At 43.3% G+C, this 25,590-nt stretch overlaps 1 protein-coding gene across 3 annotated transcripts; it reads right to left on the reverse strand.

Moving 5' to 3' along the window:
• Nucleotides 1–392: 392 nt before the first annotated feature.
• On the reverse strand, nucleotides 393–24,575 carry a1cf (apobec1 complementation factor). Of its 3 annotated transcripts, none has more exons than XM_034194734.1 (13): nucleotides 24,465–24,575; nucleotides 19,835–19,985; nucleotides 19,516–19,650; nucleotides 17,655–17,785; nucleotides 13,998–14,236; nucleotides 7,731–7,895; nucleotides 7,548–7,645; nucleotides 7,065–7,202; nucleotides 5,489–5,630; nucleotides 4,794–5,029; nucleotides 3,503–3,639; nucleotides 1,770–1,906; nucleotides 393–809 (listed from the first exon to the last, which is right to left on the reverse strand). In XM_034194734.1, the coding sequence occupies exons 2-13, from the start codon at nucleotides 19,934–19,936 to the stop codon at nucleotides 661–663; spliced, it is 1,809 nt and encodes a 602-aa protein (XP_034050625.1). In that variant the 5' UTR covers nucleotides 19,937–19,985; nucleotides 24,465–24,575; the 3' UTR covers nucleotides 393–660. The 3 variants fall into 3 exon arrangements, with proteins under 3 accessions (XP_034050625.1, XP_034050624.1, XP_034050626.1); XM_034194733.1 differs by having other exon boundaries at nucleotides 4,794–5,053; XM_034194735.1 differs by having other exon boundaries at nucleotides 703–809; nucleotides 1,760–1,906; nucleotides 4,794–5,053.
• Nucleotides 24,576–25,590: the final 1,015 nt, after the last annotated feature.

Below are 25,590 nucleotides of genomic sequence, written 5' to 3' on the forward strand. Positions count from 1 at the left end.
AGAATGAAGTCACAATTTAACAAAGAATAAAAATTTTTATTATTATGAGAATAAAGTTCAAATTTTTGGACAAAGAATAAAGCCATAATTTGAGAGAATAAAAACTGAGTGTATTTGAAGAATGAAATCAGATTGTTGTGAGAAAAGAAGTCATATGATTACGACAAGCAGATATAAATTTCACAAGAAAACAAATGCACGTTAACAGAAAAAAGTTTGAACTCTAAGTAAAAGTAAAAAAAAAAAAAAATTTTTAAAACCACTCTGGTTTAACAATTTACTTTAATATCTTATAGCATCTAAACTAGATTTTCTCTAACTTTCGACTTCTGAACATTATGACATTTTTCTCAAAACAATACCTTAGTCTCCAAAAATGACTTTTTTTTTAATTAAATATTAAAAAGATATTTATTATCTTTTTGAAGGTCGTCATACGCAGCTTGAGATGGATGGAAATTTTCCCAGTTTCTTGCTGTAGAAAGCTCCATCGCTTTTCCACCATGATTGGTTGGTGCAGTTTGCTTTTTTTATTATTTGTGCAAGTCACTAAATTCAGGTTTGTTGTCTATAACTTATTTAAAATATCTCGCTGTTTTAAAATTGAAATGGTGTGAGCACAGCTTTAACTACCAGAGTTTGTTTTGTTTGGAAACTGTTCTAGAAAACACCGTATCCGTCGGCGTGTCGTGCCGCCACGGCAAAGGCGGGGTAGCTGTCATAGGTGGCATAGGTGGTCAGGTCCTGACCCAGAGACACAGTCTGCTTCAACTGGGAGGCCACCACTGAGGCCGCTGCCAGAGTGTAACCTGGACAGAGAAGTGACAGAAATTAGTTTGAAAAAATAATAAAAATGCAACCTTAAAACATATTATGGATATAATTGTTCATTGTCCTCAGCAGTGAGCAGAGTGTCAGATCAGGAGACCACCGAGCCTCTTTGTGGAGTTGCTGCAGTCTTAGAACTGGGAATTAGAAACCTGCTGGTCCAGGTCTTAGTGTGGGTTTGGAATCCATGTCCTTGGTGAAATGGGCCAGCGATGTGAGGAAAACCACACTATAACTATTATAACGTATTTTCTCCAAAACTGGCAAAAATGTGTGAAAGTCAGAACATGAGGTCAGGTTTGAGAGCACGCATTGGAGCCTACCTCCCAAAAGTAGCCACCTGCCTGCTGCAGTCAGGTGATATGTGTGCGTGTCCTGGTGTCTTTTTAACTGGGGCTACACAAGAACGCACCAAAAGCAACATATGTGATCCTCCTCATCTGAGTCTCACTAAGTAACCACTTGTTTGACACAAAGTCATCCCAGCAGGACCCAAGGATCTTCCACAGAGACGTGGTACCAAAGAGACTCCAAGTCTGACAACCACACGGTAAGACAGGACGTACCAGGACCCTAAAGACTTGGACTTTCATTCTCCTATAAAAGATATCAGTATCACCAAACACCCCTGACCTTTGATCTAATGACTTTATAAGATCTTCTCTGGATCGTCTCTGGATCTCAAAGGACGGGGACCCAGAGACACGAATGTCCCTGCTGAGATAAGAAGAAGCAGTGATGTTCAGGAGAAGATGGAGGTGTTCAAAACATCTAGCTTCTCTGTGTGTGTTCTTTCTTAAGAACAGATGTTGGGTTTGAGTAGGTGTTCCCATGTTTATCCCTGTTAGTTTTTGGACCAGTGAAGCTCTTTGGTGTCAGGTGTGTGTGTTAGTTGTTGGTTCGTCAGAGTTAGTTGGTTTTGGGTACGGACCTTCACATACCTGGGAAGGCTACTGAGGCCACAGCGGCATCAGCAGCGCCCTCTGTCTGTAGTCCCAGAGTCTGCAGCGTGTGCTCGGCAGCGTGGACTTTAGCTTCCTCTACACCCGCACACAGTTTGGTTGGAGTAAAGGGATGACTGCAGACACAATGACACACAGACACACACAGGACCGATTACATGTCCTCGCCTGAGGATGGCGTGATCATGAGTAGTTGTAGTAGTCGGTAGAAATGATCAGGAATAGTTGCAGTGGTCAGTAGTAGCAATCAGTAGCTGTAATAGTAAGTACTAGTAATCCGTGGTTGTAGTAGTAAGCAATAGTTGTAGTAGTAATCAGTAATTGTAGTAGTAAGTAATAGTAATCAGTAGTTGTAGTAGTAAGCAGTAGTTGTAATAGTAAGTAGTAGTAATCTGTGGTTGTAGTAGCCAGTAGTAGTAATCAGAAGTTGTAGTAGTCAGCAGTAGTAATTGGTAGTTGTAGTAGTAAGTAGTAGTAATCAGTAGTTGAAGTAGTCAGTAGTAATAATTGGTAAGTAGTAGTGACCAGTAGTAGTTGCAGTAGTCAGTTGTAGTTATAGTAGTCAATTGTAGTAGTCAGTAGTAGTTGTAGTGGTCAATAGTAGTAACTGGTAGTTGTAGCAGTCAGTAGTAGTAATCAGTAGTTGTAGTAGTCAGTAGTAATTGTAGTAGTCAATAGTAGTAATTGGTAGTTGTAATAGTCAGTACTAATAAGCAGTTGTAGTAGCAAGAAGTAGTGAGTGTAGTTGTAGTAGTCAGCTGTAGTTATAGTAGTCAATTGTAGTAGTAATTGTAGTAGTCAGGTGTAGCAGTCAGTTGTAGTAGTCAGTTGTAGTGACCAGTAGTAGTTGTAGTAGTCAGTAGTAGTAATCAGTAGTTGTAGTAGTTAGTAGTAATTGTAGTAGTCAGTAGTAGTAATTGGTAGTTGTAGTAGTCAGTACTAATAAGCAATTGTAGTAATAAGTAGTAGTGAGTGTAGTTTTAGTAGTCAATTGTAGTAGTCAATAGTAGTAATTGGTAGATGTAGTAGTCAGTACTAATAAGCAGTTGTAGTAGCAAGTAGTAGTGAGTGTAGATGTAGTAGTTAGCGGTAGTTATAGTAATCAATTGTAGTAGTAATTGTAGTAGTAATTGTAGTAGTCAGGTGTAGCAGTCAATTGTAGTAGTCAATTGTAGTGACCAGTAGTAGTTGTAGTAGTGAGTAATAGTAATCAGGAAGTGGGTTCATGTTAAACTGCTGGACTGTTCACAGCAGATGGCCGCCCCACTGAGTCTGGTCTGCTTGAGGTTTCGTCATGTTAAAAGGTAGTTTTTCTTCCCTTGCCAGCATCACCAGTGTAGTTGCTCATGGGCCGGATCAGGGCGAGACATTAATCTTAGTTTCTAGTACTTTTGTTGTGCTTTGGCCCATTGTTTAAAAAATAGTATTGAACTGAAATGTGAATTTGAAACCGTTTTTGAAGCATTAGAAGAAGTGGACACATGATTAACTCCTTTTACTTGTCTTATTTTGTTGTTTGATTCTAGTAGTAGTTTAATTAAAATTATTGTATTTCTATGACAATGTTGTAATGACTAAACAAGAAATGAAGATGTAAAAGTGGTACAGTAGCGATGTAGTAGTAGTAGTATTAGTTATACTGATCATAGCTGTGGTAGTATTGGTGGTAACAGTAGTAGAGTTATGAGTAGTATTAACAGTAGTATTCATACACGTTTGGGTACTGTGTTGCCAGAGCTGGGATTGTGATCTTGTAGAGGAACAGCTGTCTTTGGTCTGGACCGATGGCCGAGTGCAGCTGATAGACCGGCTGTCCCCAGTTATTCTTATGACACAACTCGTCCAGGACCTGAGGGACAGACAAAGACAGACAGACACTGAGACAGAAAGACAGAGACACAGATACATCTCAGTTTTTATGTGATGTAACTGAACTCATCAGTCCGCAGTGAGTCAAACAGGGCAGAGTGTCTTGGACACAGAACATTGGACAGTTTAGGAGCCAGAACACTTTGTTGATGAAGGACAGTGTTCACTGGGAAGACCTGGGACAGGGATGTGTTCTGGTTCTGATACTGTTCAGTGCTTGTATGGACTTGGTGTTGGGTAGGACTGTGGAAACCAACAGTTTATGGGAGAGGAAAGGTTTCAGATTTTGGGGACGATGCTGTGACCTTTGTGGAATCAATGGATACTCTGTTTGTAGCCCCTTGAGCAGCTCAGTGAGGAATCAGAGTCTGGGTTTGTGATTGTCCTAGATCCAGATTAAGAACCGGATTTTCAGTGAGTTCCTTGACTCTACCAGCAGATGTCTTTGGGTCCTCAGACTTTGAGATCCAGAGACACCCTTGAAGATTTGATGGAGCCATGAGGTCACTGGACAGAGGTGTCAATACCTATGCAGGAAACTATAAGACCAAGTCTTCAGGGTCCTGGTGTTCCCTGTCTTACTGTCTGGTTGTCAGACTTGGACTCTTACCAGTGACTCAAGGTGATGACTGGATGTCTTTGGTACCAGGTCTTTTTGGAGGATCCTTAGCTCCAGCTGGAATGACTTTGTGTCAACTGAACGGTGACTTAGTGAGACTAAGATGAGGAGGATCACTGACATTGTGAAGGAACATCAGGTACCACACTTTGTCCATGTGGTGTGTTTCTCTGTACATGATCCAGCATGCAGGTGCCTCAGTCTTGAGAAGGTCAAGAACACACCCATGTTTCACTTGGCTGCAACAGATAGGCAGCTATTGTGGAGACGTGGGGACGGACATGTCTGCCTTGGTTGCTACCATTCAGGACCCAAGAGAGTTTCCATGGAGTGGTGGATGCGGCGACACACGGCACAAGACCAGGGTACCTGACCTGACCTTTGCTGAAGGTACTTGGCTTCATCTGTCACTGTCTGCAGAAGACTTAACAATTTTATGGTTGGATAAAGATGCAGGTTTTGTTGTTTTAGGAATTACAAGTGCAGCCATGGATTTTCTGAATGTGTCGTGTTACCTGTGGAGCAGGTTTGATCCCTGTTGCTTTTAGGCCCATGGCAGCAGGGTTCATGGGTGTCAGCTCCATCCCTGGCAGCAGGTCGTACAACTTCTCATCTGTCTGTTTGTCTGTCTTCAGTCCATAAGAGGCGCTGCTGCCACCTCCGCCGCCACCTCCACCACGGCTGACGGCTCCGATCCCGGATGCATAGGCCAGGTAGCCCCGCCCACCCAATCCCCGCACCCCCGCAGCCCCTACAGGTACAGTCATGTAAATTTCTACAGGAAACCGAAAAGGCAGTGAAATCAATCAAATCACCAGAAATCAAGCAGGAGGAAGAATCACAGCTCATTGGCAAATACAGTGGTAGCCATGGTAACAACTTGCTACCTTCCGTCTGTCCTGCATTATTGGCAACAGCTGCACTGTCTTCAGGATAATTTCTAACTGATTCAAATTTCAGTTTTTATATTTCAATTATGATTTTGACAGAATTTTACATTGAAAATCGAAACATTTGATTTATTGGATTAGATTTGATTCCTGTTAACAAAAAACAAACAAACAAACAAACAAACTTGTGAAATAAATAATTTTGTAGCAACATTATGCTGGGATTGTGAGCAGTGGACTTATGGAACTTCATTAGAAAGGCAGTGTTTTCTAATCTGATAATAACAGACATGTTGTCTTCGGAATAACAGAGTTCTCACCTCGGATAGACGGTGTCCTGATCAGACCTCGACCTCCAATTTGAGCTTTGGCTGGGAAACGGAACTGACTTGGTATGGCAGCGTAGGTTTGTGGGGCGTAAAACACAGGTGCACCCAGATATGCTGCTGAGGGGTCGTACACCTGTAGGAGGAGAGACAGAACCGAATACTTCGAATGTACAGAACGTTATAGAAGTGTTTGTTTGTGATCCTCATTCCTATGGAAGAACTAAGTCCTATACAGTCCCTAAGGCCTGTGGGCATCGGTGCTTATAGCTAGATTCTGTAGCATGAAGTGGATGAAAGTCTACAACATCTCTTGGATGGGATGCCGGTCCATCACAGGTTATGTTGCCAGCTAAGATGGTACCCATTTACAGCTGGGTGGACTGAGATGATGGATGGAGCATGCTGTCACAGGACACAGACCAGAAACCAAACCCGTGTCTATAGGCTGGATAGTCCAGCTCTTGATTCCAGTGAGCTACCTGCGGTTGGATGGAATGTTCCATGACGTTTGTCCTCAGACCACTTAATGAAACAGACTGGATTTGACCTGAATGTTTTACATACATACCTGAAAAATGTCATCATTTGCATATAGTCTAAACTGATCAAACTAAGGTCTTCGTATCTCTGTCGGGGACAACAGGCACCATGAAATATTCTGTTCTTTGCTTATCACGCTGGCACAAACACATGCAGCACAAAGTTTTGATATAACACATACCGTTCAGATGTAACAATGCCAGCATGCTCACCCGCCTGCAAGGTCAAACGCAACACTTTGATCACATAGCTCTACTGATCCACGCACAGGGCAAGGCCCACCTACCCGGGGGTGGACAGAAAGCAGGCTTAAAAATGGCAGACTAACCTAATGTCAGGGCTCTTGTTTGCAACATTGTATGGAATGCTTGCTTCAAGACCCCAGCACTGTCGTACTGACTCTCTGTTCAGTGAAGGCATCTTTTCAATACAACAGCTAGTTTTTGAAGTCTGTGTCCTGTCAGTCTGAGTCTTTGAGTTCACTCACCACATAAAATTACCGGGAGGGGATCAAAAGGCAGAAAATCCCCTACACTGCTGTACCCATTTTCAAGGGGTTTGGCTGTTTCTTGTACAGGTGTGTGACTCTTATCTCATGGAATTCAGGTAAATCATGCAAAGGGTATGATACCGTACGGTAAATCTCTCTGGAGCATGCTGTTCTCCAAAAATGAGTGAGCATGCATGAAGGAGACATGTGAGGGAAGCCAAGATACCCATGACAACTTGTAATAGTAAATGAATAATGAATTGAAACACAGAAATGAAGTTTTTAAAAAGCGACATGAAATCTAGGCTTGAGTTTACCACACACCATCCAGCAGATTTTAGCCCCACCACATGTTTGGTGGATTTCCCTCCACCCGGCTGAGACTGATGGAGTGCAGTGGTGTTATCCATCATAAACACACAGCGACTTAAATTCAGGTCCTGTGGGTGTGATCGATGCTTTTGTACCACCTGTTTGACTCTGTGAAGGCCCACATGAACCATAGGGTCAGAGGTCCTGGTGCGTTCAGGGTCGTACCTGTCCTAGAGTGTAGGCGGTGTAGTCAGTTTGCAGTAGAGATGCACCGCGACCGCCGGTCCCTCTGGTGTAACGCACGTAGCTGTCCTTGTCTACAGGTTTAGCCAGAGTGACCTCGATAGGACAGCCATCCAATACCTGGGGGCGTGGAGCAAAGAAAAATGTCTGTGATGCAAAATCTCCTGAGACAGGAGGCACTCTGTCTGATCAAAGGGTGAATCAACAACATTTAAAAACAACAAACCGGTTGATTTTTTTTTTCCTGCATCACTAATCCTGCAGCTGTCAATCATCTATCAAACCAAAGTATGAGAAGATCATGGAGGAAGAAAGAAACCTTCTTAAAAGAGTGTCTTCATATGTTCCAAATTTTAGAAATATCTCTTGTTTCTTCATGATTTCTGATTTTGGGTGAAAGAGACTTTTATTTTGTAACCGATATACTTTGTGTTAATGTTTGTTCTCTGATGATGTGATTCAGACCTTTCCATTCAAAGCCTTCATGGCGTTGATGGCGTCTTCCCTCTGTGTGAAATGGACGAAGGCGTAGTCTCTGATCTTCTTCACGCGTTCCACAGCACCTGCACGAGAAAAAGCTTTCTGATGGTGTGTTTAAGAACGCTCCGACATCTGAGCTTCAACAGAGATGCTGTTCGTTTGTTGCACCTGCTTTGAGGCTGTTAAACTCTTTCTCGATGGTCTCCTCTGTGGTCTGCAGCATCAGATTCCTCACATAAAGTATCTTCACGGTTGCCATGGTGTCCTCATCAACCTCCACCTCAGGCTCCGCCCAGTCCACGGCGATGGCGTGACCCCACAGCTGAATACGACCTGAGACAGACATCAAAGTCAGCCGGATTTATATCTCAGCTTTTAAAACTTTATCACTGACAGTGTACAACACAAATTCTAGACTATGGAGGGAGTTTGGGTGGAAAAAGCTGACTAGATTTTTTATCTGCCCAAAAATTAAAAGTAAACAATCTCAGGTCCATCTTCCGTGTTGGAGAATGTGTCGGAATGGGGATCCACATCATACCCATGTGTTTTGGGAATGTCCAAAAATTGAAGGTTTTTGGAATAATGTGAATTCTGTTATAGGAAAAATACTGGGAGTTTAAAATACCAAGGGATTTTAAAACCATGTACCTTGGATATTTGACGGAGTTTGTCCATACTAATGACAGGTACTTGACTCATTGCCTGTAAAAAAGCTATAACAAGGAAGTGGTCCCAGTTGGCTCCCCCTACGCTACAACAATGGTTGACCATCACTGGAGAAATATATAATATGGAAAAAATGATTTATATTCTCAGGCTGCAGGAGGATGTTTTTGAAGACAAATGGAGGAAATGGAACATATACGCCACCATGGAAATGACCTGAAAATGCACTCCTCGCTCCGAGCTGCGACGACGCAGCACAAGCCACCGGACCATTTCTAAACAGATGGCTCTGTGGATACGAGACCGTCGTGTGCTGTTTCTCTGGTTATCACAAGAGCTGGACATCAGCCATTTTCCGACAGATTTCACTTTTAACAAGAGATTTTGTCATGGAAAGCCCCGCGGAGGCTTCGCGCGTAAAGACCGATTCGCTTTGGAAGCGAGACAAAGGAACACCTCCGTTTCGGAGTGCCAGAGGACAAGTTTGGACATGCCTATCTCGGCTTTCAATGCTTACCAGTCCAGTAAGTATCAGAGAAATTGTGGATAGCTGGACATGTCCAAACTTGTCCTCTGACATGCCGAAACGGAGGTGTTCCGTTGTCTCGCTTCCAAAGCGAATCGGTCTTTACGCGCGAAGCCTCCGCGCAGCTTTTCATGACAAAATCTCTTGTTAAAAGTGAAATCTGCCGGAAAATGACTGATGTCCAGCTCTTGTGATAACCAGAGAAAGAGCACACGACGGTCTCGTATCCACAGAGCCATCCGTTTAGAAATGGTCCGGTGGCTTGTGCCGCGTCGCCGAGCGTCCTTAAAGGGGTCCTTAAAGCTGTAGTAACAGACCGTATTCTCTGTGAAGCCCGTAAAATTTTCACCAAAAGCCAGATAAATTTTTCGAATGGTTTCCAGGTGCCAGTTTCTAACAGCTTCTGAAAAAATTCTGATGGAAAAAAAGTCCTTTTCATTCCGCCATTTCCAGACAATGAAAATCCGACGAGGGGGCGGGACCACTCCTTCCCAAGGCGTGCTCACAGGCGAATGACGTAACCGACAGGCGTGGAAAAACTCACGCATGCGCACGAGGGTTCAAGCATGTCTGACGTAAAAACATATGAATGAAATCCATATAGTTTTTGAAAAAAATAAAAAGGACCGTTACTTTGACAGACCTTGTATATATATATATGGAACACTCTCAACCGGCACCGTTCTATTGCTTTCCTTTTTTTTTTTCCTCCCCCTTTGAGTTGCCTTGTACGTTTTGTATTATAAAACTTGAATAAAAATTAAAGTGTCAAAAAAAAACCTTATCACTGAAACATTGGTGGTTATATTATTACAGTAAAACACATTTCGAATCATGTAGAGACTCAGTCATGCTGAATCTATTTATATATTTCTTATATACATGTTTCTAATACACTCAACAAAAATATAAACGCAACACTTTTGGTTTTGCTCCCATTTGTATGAGATGAACTCAAAGATCTAAAACTTTTTCCACATACACAATATCACCATTTCCCTCAAATATTGTTCACAAACCAGTCTAAATCTGTGATAGTGAGCACTTCTCCTTTGCTGAGATAATCCATCCCACCTCACAGGTGTGCCATATCAAGATGCTGATTAGACACCATGATTAGTGCACAGGTGTGCCTTAGACTGCCCACAATAAAAGGCCACTCTGAAAGGTGCAGTTTTGTTTTATTGGGGGGGGGGGGGGGGGGGATACCAGTCAGTATCTGGTGTGACCACCATTTGCCTCATGCAGTGCAACACATCTCCTTCACATAGAGTTGATCAGGTTGACAATTGTGGCCTGTGGAATGTTGGTCCACTCCTCTTCAATGGCTGTGCAAAGTTGCTGGATATTGGCAGGAACTGGTACACGCTGTCGTATACGCCGGTCCAGAGCATCCCAAACATGCTCAATGGGTGACGTGTCCGGTGAGTATGCCGGCCATGCAAGAACTGGGACATTTTCAGCTTCCAAGAATTGTGTACAGATCCTTGCAACATGGGGCCGTGTATTATCCTGCTGCAACATGAGGTGATGTTCTTGGATGTATGGCACAACAATGGGCCTCAGGATCTCGTCACGGTATCTCTGTGCATTCAAAATGCTATCAATAAAATGCACCTGTGTTCTTCATCCATAACAGACGCCTGCCCATACCATAACCCCACCGCCACCATGGGCCACTCGATCCACAACATTGACATCAGAAAACCGCTCACCCACACGACGCCACACACGCTGTCTGCCATCTGCCCTGAACAGTGTGAACCGGGATTCATCCGTGAAGAGAACACCTCTCCAACGTGCCAAACGCCAGCGAATGTGAGCATTTGCCCACTCAAGTCGGTTACGACGACGAACTGGAGTCAGGTCGAGACCCCGATGAGGACGACGAGCATGCAGATGAGCTTCCCTGAGACGGTTTCTGACAGTTTGTGCAGAAATTCTTTGGTTATGCAAACCAATTGTTCCAGCAGCTGTCCGAGTGGCTGGCCTCAGACGATCTTGGAGGTGAACATGCTGGATGTGGAGGTCCTGGGCTGGTGTGGTTACACGTGGTCTGCGGTTGTGAGGCTGGATGGATGTACTGCCAAATTCTCTGAAACGCCTTTGGAGACGGCTTATGGTAGAGAAATGAACATTCAATACACGAGCAACAGCTCTGGTTGACATTCCTACTGTCAGCATGCCAATTGCACGCTCCCTCAAATCTTGTGACATCTGTGGCATTGTGCTGTGTGATAAAACTGCACCTTTCAGAGTGGCCTTTTATTGTGGGCAGTCTAAGGCACACCTGTGCACTAATCATGGTGTCTAATCAGCATCTTGATATGGCACACCTGTGAGGTGGGATGGATTATCTCAGCAAAGGAGAAGTGCTCACTATCACAGATTTGGACTGGTTTGTGAACAATATTTGAGGGAAATGGTGATATTGTGTATGTGGAAAAAGTTTTAGATCTTTGAGTGTATATTATGTACGAGTAAAAGCTAGAGAGAAGTAAACAATTCTAAAACTGAAAACACTGTTTTTGGAACTTAACACCTCAACCATTTCGCCAACATTAGCATGGTGACATCAGAGACTGGTAGCTAGCTGCAAAACTCTGTTTTGTTTGTGTGTATTGTAAATATATCCCCTTTGTCATATATTATGTAAAAGCTAGCAAGAAATAAACACTTCTAAAAATGAAAACGCTGTTTATGGAACCTGATAACACCTCTGGAGTCATTAACAATACATTTTGCAGATGTTAGCCTGCATGCTAACTACTGCTAACTCAAAGCTAACTTCCTATGGAGTTAAATTTGTCTCATTAATACCTGCAAATGCACAGAGGGTGATCTACAAATATTCCTTGATTTGCACAACTTTCGCTCTTAAAACATAAATATTTATTTTGATTGATTGATTGATTGATAGAGGGGTTTTATTGAACATGTACAAACTGTATGTAAGACAGTAGGATCTTAATAATTAATTAAGCAAATGCAAATTATAAAGAACACAATGCTCATACGGCCGAGGGTATTTTAGCATTGTGTTATATTTTATTTATTGTTTTAGCCCACATGCATACATGCACAAAAGAATAAATAAATCTTCTAAAGTATGTTAATGTGGCTTCATTGAACATGTACACATATAATTTCGACAACCTCAGATCAGAAAAAAAAAAAAAACCTGACTCCCCTAAGGGCGGTTCGGTGCCAGTGGAAAATACGAGGCTAGCTCGTAGGCTACTGCTGGGTGATGAAGAAGAGGAGAAAAACATGTCCACAGATGGAGAAGAGGAAAACTAGAAGGGTTCAAGTGAAGAGGTTTATGGATGTGGAGGAGGGAGGACATGCAGGTGGTTGGTGTGACAGAGGAACATACAGAGGACAGAGTGAGATGGAAGCTATTGATCTACTGTGGTGAGCAGGGAGCTGCCGAAAGAAGAACAAGAAGTTTGAAGGGCTTTTATTAAGAAGCTGGCCTGCCAAGATGTGGACCTGGGTTTGAATGCCACTCATGCTACCTGTCCCCACTTAGGCCCAGTCCCATTACTCTCCGTTCACCCACTTCACCCTCTCCTGTCATTTTGCCTGTTCACGTGAATGTGCAAAATGAAAGGAGAGTATTGGGACTGGACCATAATCTGCAACATCTCACTCCACCCAGCTGTAAACTGGTACAGGCATCGGATGGGGAAGTAATCTGTGATGGACTGGCATCCCGTCTAAGGGAAGCTCATCTGTGTAACGCTACGTAATCTGGAGATAAGCACCACCACCAACAGGCCTCTGGGCCTGAACGGGACGAAGTTCTTGTTCTTGTGCAGAAGCCTGGAATGTTTGATTTTATGGCATAAAACAATTTTTTCTACAGCAAGTAAGACGGTGTGCGGGACCTTTTTATCTTATGGCATAAAACACAAACACAAGTCAGGTCAGGTCAGGTCAGGTCAGGTCAGGTTACTGTGCACTGGCACTGCACATTGACACATCACCACAAAACTGCATTGGGTTCTGGATGGCAACCTCCCAGGCAGACAGCCGGTCCATCTCCAGCTCTCCAAAGTAACCATCTATCTTCTGCATCCAGGTGAAACATGGGCATGTTCTTAACCTTTTCCAGCTGCTGAGGTCCTCAACACTGAGGCACCTGCATGCTGGATCATGTCCAGAGAGACACACTGCATGGACAAAATGTCTTATCCAGTCCCAAAATGATGTTTTTTGGTTGCAAGAACTTAAGTGTTAAGATTAACTTCCAACGACATAATTTTCCAACGTTCCCACAAAGCTTGATGAATCTTCCAGAATGTTCTGTGGTTGTAATAAATGACATTTTTAGAACAAGTTGCACACACAGAATGTTAAAGCCCACATGTGAGGACTTGTTGAACTGTTTGACTAATCCATTTAGTTGGACTAAAGACAGGTTTCACATTCCACCTCATGTTGAGTTAAAACACGTATGTGATGATATGTTCTTTATGAACGTGTTCAAACCCTCGGGTTTGCCTGTTTTTATGAGTATTTGTGATAACAAACTGAGCTCCTCCCATCATATCTGATGATCAAAGCGTTGTTCTTGTTGAAACATCTGACTGCTCGGTCAGAAGGAGACTTTGACAGCTTTTATGATGTTGTGTTGTGATGTATCTGACACAATCAGGGTAATTGTTGGTACTTTGCTTGCTCTGAAATTGTTGTTTATATCTGCCGGTGTGTTCACAGGCCATCGGAACATTCTGTTTATTATGACTCAGTTGAAATAAATGTTTTGTTGGTGCATTCAAGAACGCTCTGAAATTTAACAATAAGTTGCCAAATAATTGTTTTTAACGGTGCTTGTTGGTTTCAGCTTTGAGAAGTCATCCCAAAAGTTACACACACATACACTGATACTTTTAGCAACCATTTGGTGCATTCACACAATTCTAATATTATTGATATTTCCAATTTCCTAATGTTTGCTGTCACTGTTTGCCAAAAACATTTTCTGACCAGAAATGTTATTAATTGATCTAAACAATAACATGTAATAAATTAATAATAAATGCTGATGTACACTTGAGCACAAATCAAGCAAATATCAGTTTGCAAAAAACGAAATGCCTTTAAAGGCATCACCAAGAACAGTATTCAACTGCAGTCACAAAAAAAATGTATAGTAGCTCAAATATTCTCTCTCTGTCTCTCTCCACCTTGCTGTAGTTTCATTATATCTCACTCTCTGATTGGTCAGCCTCTACCTGGCAGCAGCTTGCGGCGGGCCATGGCAGCTGCTCGGTGGCTCTCGTACTCCACAAAGGCAAAGCCTCGGTTTTTGGACTTGTCTGCGGCGCTGGGGTAGACAATGACATCCATGACCCCATCAGTGACCTTTCTCATCTCAGATAGGATCTCCTCACGCTTTTTCATTTTGGGAATTCCACCCACAAAGAGTCGGCAATTGTCAACACTGGCACAAACACCAAGGAGGCGGCCGTTCCTGCAGGATGTAAGACAAACAGGATTAAGATATAGAATGAAATGAATTTTAATAATAATATTAATTAGTGAGTTATAACTGGTTGATAAGTGCAGCAGGTCTGCTCTGTGTCAGCTTGATCCCGTCAGATCTCAGAAGCTAAGCAGTGCAGCGTATGGTTAGTACTTGGATGGGAGACCTCTTTGGAACACCAGCGGCTGTGTGTGTTTCTCCAGGTAATACTGGAGTTGCGTCAGGATCAAACTTGTGCCAAATACCTACGCAGATCTGCCTCTATCCGCTGTGGCGACCCCGAACAATAACGGGAGCAGCTGAAGTGACAACAACAACATGACTGGTTGATAATAGATTACCAGGTGGTTACTAAGTAGTTTTTGTGTTCTTTCTTCATGTGTTGTTTCTAAGTGTTGCTGTCTCTGTCATGCTGCGCTGCTGTCCAAGCAGACATTTTATGTAGTTGTTAAATTGTTATTAAGTGTACTAAGTATCAGATTAGAGTCAACTTTAATGTCATGCAAGAACAGTGCAGTTTTTTAGGGGTGGTGGTTGAGATCCACAGTGTTCCTGCCACACTATTTTGGTCATACTTGTAGATTTAAAATGTTCATTTTCTATCAGATATTTAAGTGTGTGATTCTTTCAGCTGTCCCAGTTTTGCCTTTGGACTTCCACACTGGATCTGGTCCTGATCTATTTGACATGTTTATCGAGGTGTGGAGGTGACCTTTGAACCCAGGACCTTCTTGCTATGAGGTAAGGATGGTGTCACTACACCATCAAAATGTGTCTTCTGTTCTTCTACTTTGGTCCGTCATTTTAAAAGTTGACTGTGTTTTTTGAGTTCATCTTTAGGAAGCGCATTCATAGGCCATAAAGCGTGCATTGGATCAACGATGTCATCTGCAAAAGCGCCTTGGGGCAACTGTTTGTTGTGATTTGGCGCTATATAAAAAAATTGATTGATTGATTGATTGATTGTCTCAACATGCCTTGCACAAAGGATAAGGCAGATCGTGCAGTGGCCCCACTGACCCAATCTCAATACATTAACATGTGTTACTCACAACAGGAATCGCGTCAACATTTATTTTGGTCTGTAGTTGACACAGACAGTAACAGAATAAAGCTTATTTGCCTTTTGCGCAAGTGCATTTAAATACAAGGGCAATTCTACGGTAACGGAATTACAATCTGTCGTGGTTAGATGCCATATGTCCAGATTTTGCTGCTGTTGTAATTCCATTACCATAGAATTGCCCACAAGCACATTGAAATTCTTGTGCGTTTCTCTGAGTCACAAAGATTCTTGAAAATAACAAGGCAAAATATGTAAAACACAATAGTGGAAATAGCATAGAAAAACACAAAGGTAGAAAAAAAATAACGCAATGCTAAAATACCCTCAGCCATATGAGCATTGTGTTCTTTATAATTTGCATTTGTTTAATTAATTATTAAGATGCATGTCTTACATACAGTTTGTACATGTTCAATACAGCCCCTCTATCAATCAATCAATCATAAACAATATTTTCATTTTAAGAGCAGATGTGCAAATCAAGGAATATTTGTAGATCATCCTCTGTGCATTTGCAGGTATTAATGTGACAAATTTAACTCCATAGGAAATTACCTTTGCGTTAGCAGAAGTTAGCGTGCACGCTAATGTCTGCAAAATATCTTCTAAATGACTCCAGATGATGTGTTGTGATGTGACTGGAGGACCTTTGTAGCCTTGACGGTGGTGGGATCAAACCCCGGACTGCTCGAACTAAAGACCAGAACTCTACCAGGTCAGCCAAAGGGGAATTCCCCGTTAGCAATCACTCTGTTGTGATTTGGCACTATATAAAGGAAAATAAATTGAAATTGAAATAGCAAGCTAGTGGTAACATCTTTTCAATCCGGCTTCACCTTGCTACGTATTACTCCATCATTTTTGACTCTGTCCCGAAGTCACAGGTGCATTTAAGCATGTTCTGTGACTACCCACATCCTGTCGACAACGCCGATTGTGACTCGAGGACCTTTGTGACTGGGACAGCGGTGGGATCGAACCCCGGACTGCTCGAACCCCAGACTGCTCGAACTAAAGACCAGAACTCTACCAGGTCAGCCAAATGGGAATTCCCTGTTAGCCAAGCTAGCGGGAACATCTTTTCAACTCAGACTTCACCGTGCTACAGTCAGGTTATAAAAACAGCATTTTTAGTTTTAGAAGTGTTTATTTCTCACTAGTTTTTACATAATATATAACAAAGAGGTTACATTTACACACAAATGAAACAGTTTTAAAGCAAGCTACCAGCCTGTGATGTCACCATGGTAACGTCCATAAAATGTGTTGTAAATAAGTTAAGATGTGTTATTAGGTTCCAAAAACAGCAGCAGCATTTTTAGTTTTAGAAGTGTTTATTTCTACCTTTTACATAATATATAACAAAGAAGTTATATTTACACACAAATGAGTTTTGAAGCAAGCTACCAGCCTGTGATGTCACCATGGTAACGTCCACGAAATGTCTTGGAAATACATTCAGACGTGTTATTAGGTTCCAAAAACAGCGTTTTCAGTTTTAGAAGTGTTTATTTCTCGCTAGCTTTTACATAATATATGAGAAACATGTATATAAACACACAAACGAAGCAATTTTGGAGAGACCAGCCACTGATGTCACAGTGTCACTCTGATTGGTTGTCACACCCGCCACTCAAAAACAAAATTGAACAGATTAAAACAGAATGTGACATTTTATATAATTTTAATATAAATTTCAATTTAATATAAAAAAGACTGTTAATATAATTTTAATACTTGTTTATTTATTTTATTCTATGGACTTTGTTGTGTCTGCATTAAATAAATAAATAAACATTTAACCTCTTAGCCTCTTAAAATAGGTCAAGGTTAGCCATTTTTTGAACTTGCCCAAGGTCTGTGTCCCAAGAATGTTTCCTGTAAATTTGAAGACCCTGGTAGTCATAGGACTGGACGTATGCTGAGCACAGACAGAAGGACGGACAGAAGGACGGACAGATGGACGCAAAGCCTTCACAATACATGATGGCCATAATTGATGGCCTCAGGTAATAATATACATTGCATAAATAAATAAATATGTATAAACCAACTATGTGAATTGAAAAGTTTTAAAAAAGAGAAGCTAGTACCTTGCGAGGATACATATTGTCGTTTCACCCGTCTTTAATTATTGCATGTTTTGTTAAGTACGTATTATACATTCAGTGTATGACATATTGCACATATTATGATGTGTTAGATTTTATTGGGTTGGAATGACATACTTCCTTCCCTCTTGTTAGCCTGTGCCACTAATCTCACAGAGGCTCAAAAGAAGCTGTTGTGGATATGTTGTCTGCAGCCTCAGTGCACGTGCACATGCGTGTGCTCATGAACCTGATCTCGTAGTTGTTGAGCTGCTTCATCGCTGCTTTGGCTTCCTGTTTGGTGCTGAATGTGACGAAGGCGTAACCTCTGTTGTTGCCATTAAAATCCATCATCATCCTTACCTCGTAGATCTTACCAAACTGCAGAGACAATACACACAACAAACACGGTTTCACTACTCAATGTTTTGTAGCTATAATCATTTGACTGTGTGTTGTTTCCTGATTATGTGTTCAAGGTCACTTACAGTGCATCCAGGAAGTATTCACAACACTTTCCATGTTTCCATGTTTCCACTTTTTCCATGTTTTGTTATGTGACAGCTGTATTCCAAAATGGAGTAAATTTATATTTTTCCTCAAATTTCTACTCACAGTACCCCATAATGACATGAAAAAGTTTTTTTGACTTTTTTTTCAAATTTATTAAAAGAAATCACATGTACTTAAGTATTCACAGCCTTTGCACAGTACTTTGTTGATGCACCTTTGGTTGGCAATTACAGCCTCAAGACTTCTTGAATATGATGCCACAAGCTTGGCACACCTATCTTTGGTAGTTTTGCCCATTCCACTTTGCAGCACCTCTCGAGCTCCATCAGGTTGAATGGGGAGTGTCGGTGTACAGCCATTTCCAGATCTCTCCAGAGATGTTTGGAGATGTTCAGATTCAGGTCTGGGCTCTGGCTGGGCCACTCAGTGACATTCACAGAGTTGTCCTGAAGCCACTCCTTTGATATACTGGCTGTGTACTTAGGGTCATTGTCCTACTGAAAGATGAATTGCCGCCCCAGTCTGAGGTCAAGTGCACTCTGGAGCAGGTTTTCATCCAGGATGTCTCTGTACATTGATGCATTCATCTTTCCCTCAATCCTGACTAGTCTCCCAGTTCCTGCTGCTGAAAAACATCCCCACAGCATGATGCTGCCACCACCATGCTTCACTGTAGGGATGGAACCTGGTTTCTTCCAAACATTGTGCCTGACATTCATGCCGAACAGTTCAATCTTTTGCTCATCAGACCAAAGAATTTTATTTCTCATGGTCTGAGAGTCCTCCAGGTGCCTTTTGGCAAACTCCAGGTGGGCTGCCATGTGCCTTTTACTAAGGACTGGCTGCCTTCTGGCCACTCTACCATACAGGCCTGACTGGTGGATTGCTGCAGAGATGGTTGTCTTTCTAGAAGGTTCTCCTCCCTCCACAGAGAAATGCTGGAGCTCTGACAAAGTGACCATCAGGTTCTTGGTCACCTTCTTGACTAAGGCCCTTCTCCCCCGATCCCTCAGTTTAGATAGGCAGCCAACTCTAGGAAGAATCCTGGTGGATCTGAACTTCTTCTATTTGCAGATGATGGAGGCCACTGTGCTCATTGGGACCTTCAAAGCAGCAGAAATGTTTCTGTACCCTTCCCCAGATTTGTGCCTCAAGACAATCCTATCTCGGAGGTCTACAGACAATTCCTTTGACTTCATGCTTGGTTTGTGCTCTGACATGCACTGTCAACTGTGGGACCGTATATACAGGCAGGTGTGTGTATTTCCAAATCATGTCCAATCAACTGAATTTCCCTTAGGTGGACTCCAGTTAAGCTGTATAAACATCTCAAAGATGATCACTGTAAATAGGATGCACCTGAGCTCAATTTTGAGCTTTATGACAAAGGCCGTGAATACTGTACATCTGAGTTCTTACTTTTTTATTTCAATAAATTTGCAAACATCTTAAAAACAAAACACATTGTCATTATGGGGTATTGTGTGTAGAATTTTGAGTAGAAAAAATTTTTGAATTACCCTCAAATTAAACCTGACAGGCTGAACCTCGTCCATATATATATATATATATATATGGATTTAATGGTATATTTTCACCTTCTCACAAAGTGGAACCAGTTCATCCTCAAACAAATCTCTTGGTAGTTTCCCCACAAAGATTTCACTGCCTCTTTCCGGTGGGGGTCCATCCCAGCCAGGTGGTGGGCCGCCGTACCGCCGCTGGCCGTTCTCCTGAAACACACCAACAACAAAACATTCAGTCATTAAGAAACAACCTTTTAGCAACTGTTGCTCGGTCAAGTTTTTGACATTTTGAATGAGGGCGGGTTTGTCCTGCAACTGGCTAACATGTTTTTATGTTTATGTTCCTGTTTTTATGCTAGGCTAGGCTAGGAGTTTCTACCTGCTTACATACCTGCCGCAGCTGGTATCCGGTGCGTTGCATGAGCACCCGCAGTGCCGCCTCCTTCTGTGTCCCCACCAGTCCGTCCCCATTTGTTTTCTGATTGGATTCCATTGGATGTGATTGACAGCAATTTGTAAATCAGGGAAATTATTGGTGCTCACTGGAAAACAAAGAGATTACGGCTGTCAGATCTGGTTTTGTGTTTCTGTTGAAACATGATAAACCAAATGGTTGTGGGATGACTGGTGATTGTCCCGCGGTCTGAGGTTGTCCTCAAAAACCTCCATCCTGTTTTTGCTGCTCAGACCAACAGATACGAGTCTGCAAAGGAGGTCAAGGTCTGTTCTGTAATCATTGACAGACATTTGGACGGGCATCCCACTGTCCGTCCAAATGTTGGTGTGTCACAAACACGTTTTTCCCAAAATATCCAAATTTTACAAAAACATCTTCATTGTTCCAAAAATCTTCATATTTTTTAAATGTAAAGATCTTTTTAGAATCAATGTGTTTCAAATTGTCCTAGTGTTCTGCAGCTTTCTGTTAATTTGTCAAACTTTACATAGTTTTCAAAATATGCTGCTTTAAAAAATGTGTCTTCTTTGAAAAATTCAAAAAAATGTCTTTGTTTCTGAACATGTCTTTGTGTTTAAAGTACTGATCTGAGGCCAGTCACAGCGACAGCAGGTTAAACACCAGTCCAGAGTTCCTCGACCTGTCTCTGAGGACGAGTCCAGAGCCCCTCGGCCTGTCTCTGAGGACGAGTCCAGAGCTCCTCGACCTGTCTCTGTGGACGAGTCCAGAGCTCCTCGCCCTGTCTCTGAGGACGAGTCCAGAGCTCCTCGGCCTCTCTCTGTGGAAGAGTCCAGAGCTCCTCTGCCTCTCTCTGTGGACATGTCCAGAGCTCCTCGACCTCTCTCTGTGGACAAGTCCAGAACTCCTCGACCTGTCTCTGTGGACAAGTCCAAAGCTCCTCAGCCTGTCTCTGTGGACGAGTCCAGAGCTCCTCGACCTGTCTCTGTGGACGAGTCCAGAACTCCTCGACCTGTCTCTGAGGATGAATCTCGAACTCCTCAGAGGCAGGTCGAGGAGTTCTGTCTCTGAGGACGAGTCCCGCACTCCTCGACAAGTCTCTGAGAACAGGTCCAGAGCTCCTCTGCCTCTCTCTGTGGACGAGTCCAAAGCTCCTCGACCTGTCTCTGAGGACGAGTCCAGAGCTCCTCGACCTGTCTCTGTGGACAAATCCAGAACTCCTCGGCCTCTCTCTGTGGATGAGTCCAGAGCTCCTCGACCTGTCTCTGTGGACGAGTCCAGAACTCCTCGACCTGTCTCTGAGGACGAGTCCAGAGCTCCTCAACCTGTCTCTGAGGACGAGTCCAGAGCTCCTCGACCTGTCTCTGAAAACAGGTCCAGAGCTCCTCGGCCTGTCTCTGTGGACAAGTCCAAAGCCCCTCGGCCAGTCTCTGTGGACAAGTCCAAAGCTCTTTGGCCTCTCTCTGTGGACGAGTCCAGAGCTCCTCGACCCCTCTTTGTGGACAAGTCCAGAGCTCCTCGACCTGTCTCTGTGGACGAGTCCAGAGCTCCTCGACCTCTCTCTGTGGACAAGTCCAGAGCTCCTCGGCCTCTCTCTGTGGAGAAGTCCAGAGCTCCTCGACCTGTCTCTGTGGACGAGTCCAGAACTCCTCGACAAGTCTCTGAGAACAGGTCCAGAACTACTCTGCCTCTCTCTGAGGACGAGTCCAGAGCTCCTCAACCTGTCTCTGTGGACAAGGCCAGAGCTCGTCGACCTGTGTCTGTGGACGAGTCCAAAGCTCCCCGGCCTGTCTCTGAGGATGAGTCCAGAACTCCTCGACCTGTCTCTGAGGACGGGTCCAGAGCTCCTCGACCTGTCTCTGAGAACAGGTCCAGAGCTCCTCTGCCTGTCTCTGTGGACAAGTCCAAAGCTCCTCGGCCTGTCTCTGTGGACAAGTCCAAAGCTCTTCAGCCTCTCTCTGTGTAGAAGTCCAGAGCTCCTCGACCTGTCTCTGTGGACGAGTCCAGAACTCCTTGACAAGTCTCTGAGAACAGGTCCAGAGCTCCTCTGCCTCTCTCTGAGGACGAGTCCAGAGCTCCTCAACCTGTCTCTGTGGACAAGGCCAGAGCTCCTCGACCTGTGTCTGTGGATGAGTCCAAAGCTCCCCGGCCTGTCTCTGAGGATGAGTCCAGTACTCCTCGACCTGTCTCTCAGGACGGGTCCAGAGCTCCTCGACCTGTCTCTGAGAACAAGTCCAGAGCTCTTCTGCCTCTCTCTGTGGATGAGTCCAGAGCTCTTTGACCTGTCTTTGTGAACGAGTCCAGAACTCCTCGACCTCTCTCTGTGGACAAGTCCAGAGCTCCTCTGCCTCTCTCTGTGGATGAGTCCAGAACTCCTCGGCCTCTCTCTGTGGAGAAGTCCAGAGCTCCTCGACCTGTCTCTGTGGACGAGTCCAGAACTCCTCGACAAGTCTCTGAGAACAGGTCCAGAACTACTCTGCCTCTCTCTGAGGACGAGTCCAGAGCTCCTCAACCTGTCTCTGTGGACAAGGCCAGAGCTCGTCGACCTGTGTCTGTGGACGAGTCCAAAGCTCCCCGGCCTGTCTCTGAGGATGAGTCCAGAACTCCTCGACCTGTCTCTGAGGACGGGTCCAGAGCTCCTCGACCTGTCTCTGAGAACAGGTCCAGAGCTCCTCTGCCTGTCTCTGTGGACAAGTCCAAAGCTCCTCGGCCTGTCTCTGTGGACAAGTCCAAAGCTCTTCAGCCTCTCTCTGTGTAGAAGTCCAGAGCTCCTCGACCTGTCTCTGTGGACGAGTCCAGAACTCCTTGACAAGTCTCTGAGAACAGGTCCAGAGCTCCTCTGCCTCTCTCTGAGGACGAGTCCAGAGCTCCTCAACCTGTCTCTGTGGACAAGGCCAGAGCTCCTCGACCTGTGTCTGTGGATGAGTCCAAAGCTCCCCGGCCTGTCTCTGAGGATGAGTCCAGTACTCCTCGACCTGTCTCTCAGGACGGGTCCAGAGCTCCTCGACCTGTCTCTGAGAACAAGTCCAGAGCTCTTCTGCCTCTCTCTGTGGATGAGTCCAGAGCTCTTTGACCTGTCTTTGTGAACGAGTCCAGAACTCCTCGACCTCTCTCTGTGGACAAGTCCAGAGCTCCTCTGCCTCTCTCTGTGGATGAGTCCAGAACTCCTCGACCTCTCTCTGTGGACAAGTCCAGAGCTCCTCTGCCTCTCTCTGTGGATGAGTCCAGAACTCCTCGACCTGTCTCTGAATTCGAGTCCAGGACTCTTTGACCTCTCTCTGAGTACAACTGTGACCTGTCTGTGAGGGCAAGTCCAAAACCCTTCAACCTGTCTCTGTGAATGAGTCCAAAGCTCCTCAACCTGTCTGTGAGGGTGATTTCAGCCTCTGTTGGCAAGTCCAAAGCAAAATCCCCATAAAACAGATCTAAGTCTCCACCAGAAGTATAACTGCTCTTCTCCTTCAAACATCCAACCAGAGAACATTCCTGCCAGTTTTCCTCAGAAACATATAGAACAAAAACACACAAAATTCAAAAGATGGAATAATATATCACTTGAAATGTTCCACATTTATCTTGAGGTTGTACAGTCTCCTGAACATTCTGCTTGAAATTTTTACTTTGCATTTTGTGTGATCACATTAAAAACACAAAATTGTCATGCTTGCAGGAAATATATTTTTATTATTTTACATTATTTTATGTTTTGATATTTTTAACAGGTCAGAACATGCAAACTATTGAGATTTTTTTCTTTTTCATGACTATTTTGCACTCTGAGTGTAAGGAAAAAAATTCCAACTAAATGATATTCAGGCTCCGTCCCGTAGAGTCGGATCATATTCAGACAACCGAAGCGCAAAACTCTTAGCTTAGTTATTTTAGCATAGCATAGCATAGCAATGAAGCAATGCCTAGCTGGTTTCAGCCTGGCTAGGCAACAACCATGTGTGTTGTTCTATGTAAATGACTGGATTTGATGTGTTTCTGTAGGTCAGCATGGCGAGTCAGCGCCACCTAACCTCCCCAAATAAATCAAGGAGGTTAACTTTTCTCAGACAGGATAAATTTCAGTAACAAACTTTGAGGTGGATCTAGTTCTAAACCCAAACCATCACAAGCATGGGGTCCTAATTCCAGAATGCATAATTCCAAGATTCCAGCAGACTCCGAAAAATCAAGAATCTTCAGTAGGAGAACAAACGGATAGTTTGGCCTTGTGGCGGTATGCACTCTCTAGTGCCCTCTAGTTTCATCATCTCTTAATCTTTAAGTGATAAAAATTAGTGTTTTGTAAAAGATGCAAATAAAAAACACTTTTTAAAAAAGTTCAGCTCTTCTATGATTGTAAGTGTTGCTCATACAAAATCAAACTACAGAACATCTGAAACAAAAAAGAATAAATAAAAGAGTTGACATGTTTAAGACGCTGTGGTCGCGTTGTGGTCGTGTGACACTGAACATTCTCTCTCTCTCTCTCTCTCTCTCTCTCTCTCTCTCTCTCTCCACTCAGCATGTTTGGTCCATTAGCATTGTACAGAAGAAACTCTGTCTCTGTTTTAACTAAAAAATTTAAAATTTTTGCAGAATAATAAAAAACCCTCACCTGAGCAATTTCAGATATCACCTGCGTGCGATCACAGCCGTGTCATTGTGAAGACTGCGTGTTCACGTGTCATCAGTGATCACATCATATCAAACTCCAAAGGTTCTCTGGCCGTGTTGGCTGAGCCGGCGGGCGTTAATCTTTAACCCGCTGCTATCTGTGCACACAAACACACGGTGAACCTGCAGCACGCGACCTTTGACCCACAGCCATAAGCAGGCCTTCTCACTGTACTGGGTCACAAACTGGGGGGCCGCGGTGCACTCTGTGGGTCTGGACACACCGGACATATTTCACTTTATTTCTTACGGTACACGTTCACTCGGCCGATCCGCTCATGTGTTTTGTTTTCATTCCAACTTTCACACACAAATTTCACTCACAGGTCGTCAGGAACATGTGTACAAACCAAACATGCTAATCTGCTCCACTCAGAGGTCAACTTTGATATTTGACCCCTGTGTAGTGTCAGAACAGTCCATTGAGGCACTCGATCCAGCAGCACACAGCACCAGAACACACCAGACCTGATAAATCCATTCGAACAGCTGCACAACATTTTTGGGGAGCAAATGATGACAGAATAAAATGTGCATTGAGACACGCTAAATAAAAAACAAAGAATAATCAAAAGACAATTAGATTAAAACACAAAACTGCACAAAGCAAGAACAAATTACAGGGGTGGGGGGGGCAATCAGAAATATTCCACATTTGATGCTGAAACTCTTGTGTTACCTTACCAGGTGAGACCTGGAGTCCCCTGCTGGAAGAGGCGGGGCTACACTGACATTTTTCAGAAAAATAACTGTTACTGTCAATCTTATATGTTGAAAATAAGTGTTGGAACATGTTATCCTTTGGATCAATCAATCAATCAATCAATCAATCAATCAATCAATCAATCAATCAATCAATCAATCAATCAACCAATCCACCTTAATGGAAATGTCTGTTTAGTCAAAGAAAATACAGTTTGAAAGACAAACATACATTTAAAAAAAGAAACACAAACACTCAAAAAGTACCAAAAAAGCACCTGAGAAAGCTGGAAACGCACTTTATGCATTTTTTTTTTTATTATTATTATTATCATTTATTTTTCATCTTTTTTTTCTTTTTTTTT

Source organism: Thalassophryne amazonica, chromosome 18, assembly GCF_902500255.1.
Source record: "Thalassophryne amazonica chromosome 18, fThaAma1.1, whole genome shotgun sequence".
NCBI classification, from domain to species: domain Eukaryota; kingdom Metazoa; phylum Chordata; class Actinopteri; order Batrachoidiformes; family Batrachoididae; genus Thalassophryne; species Thalassophryne amazonica.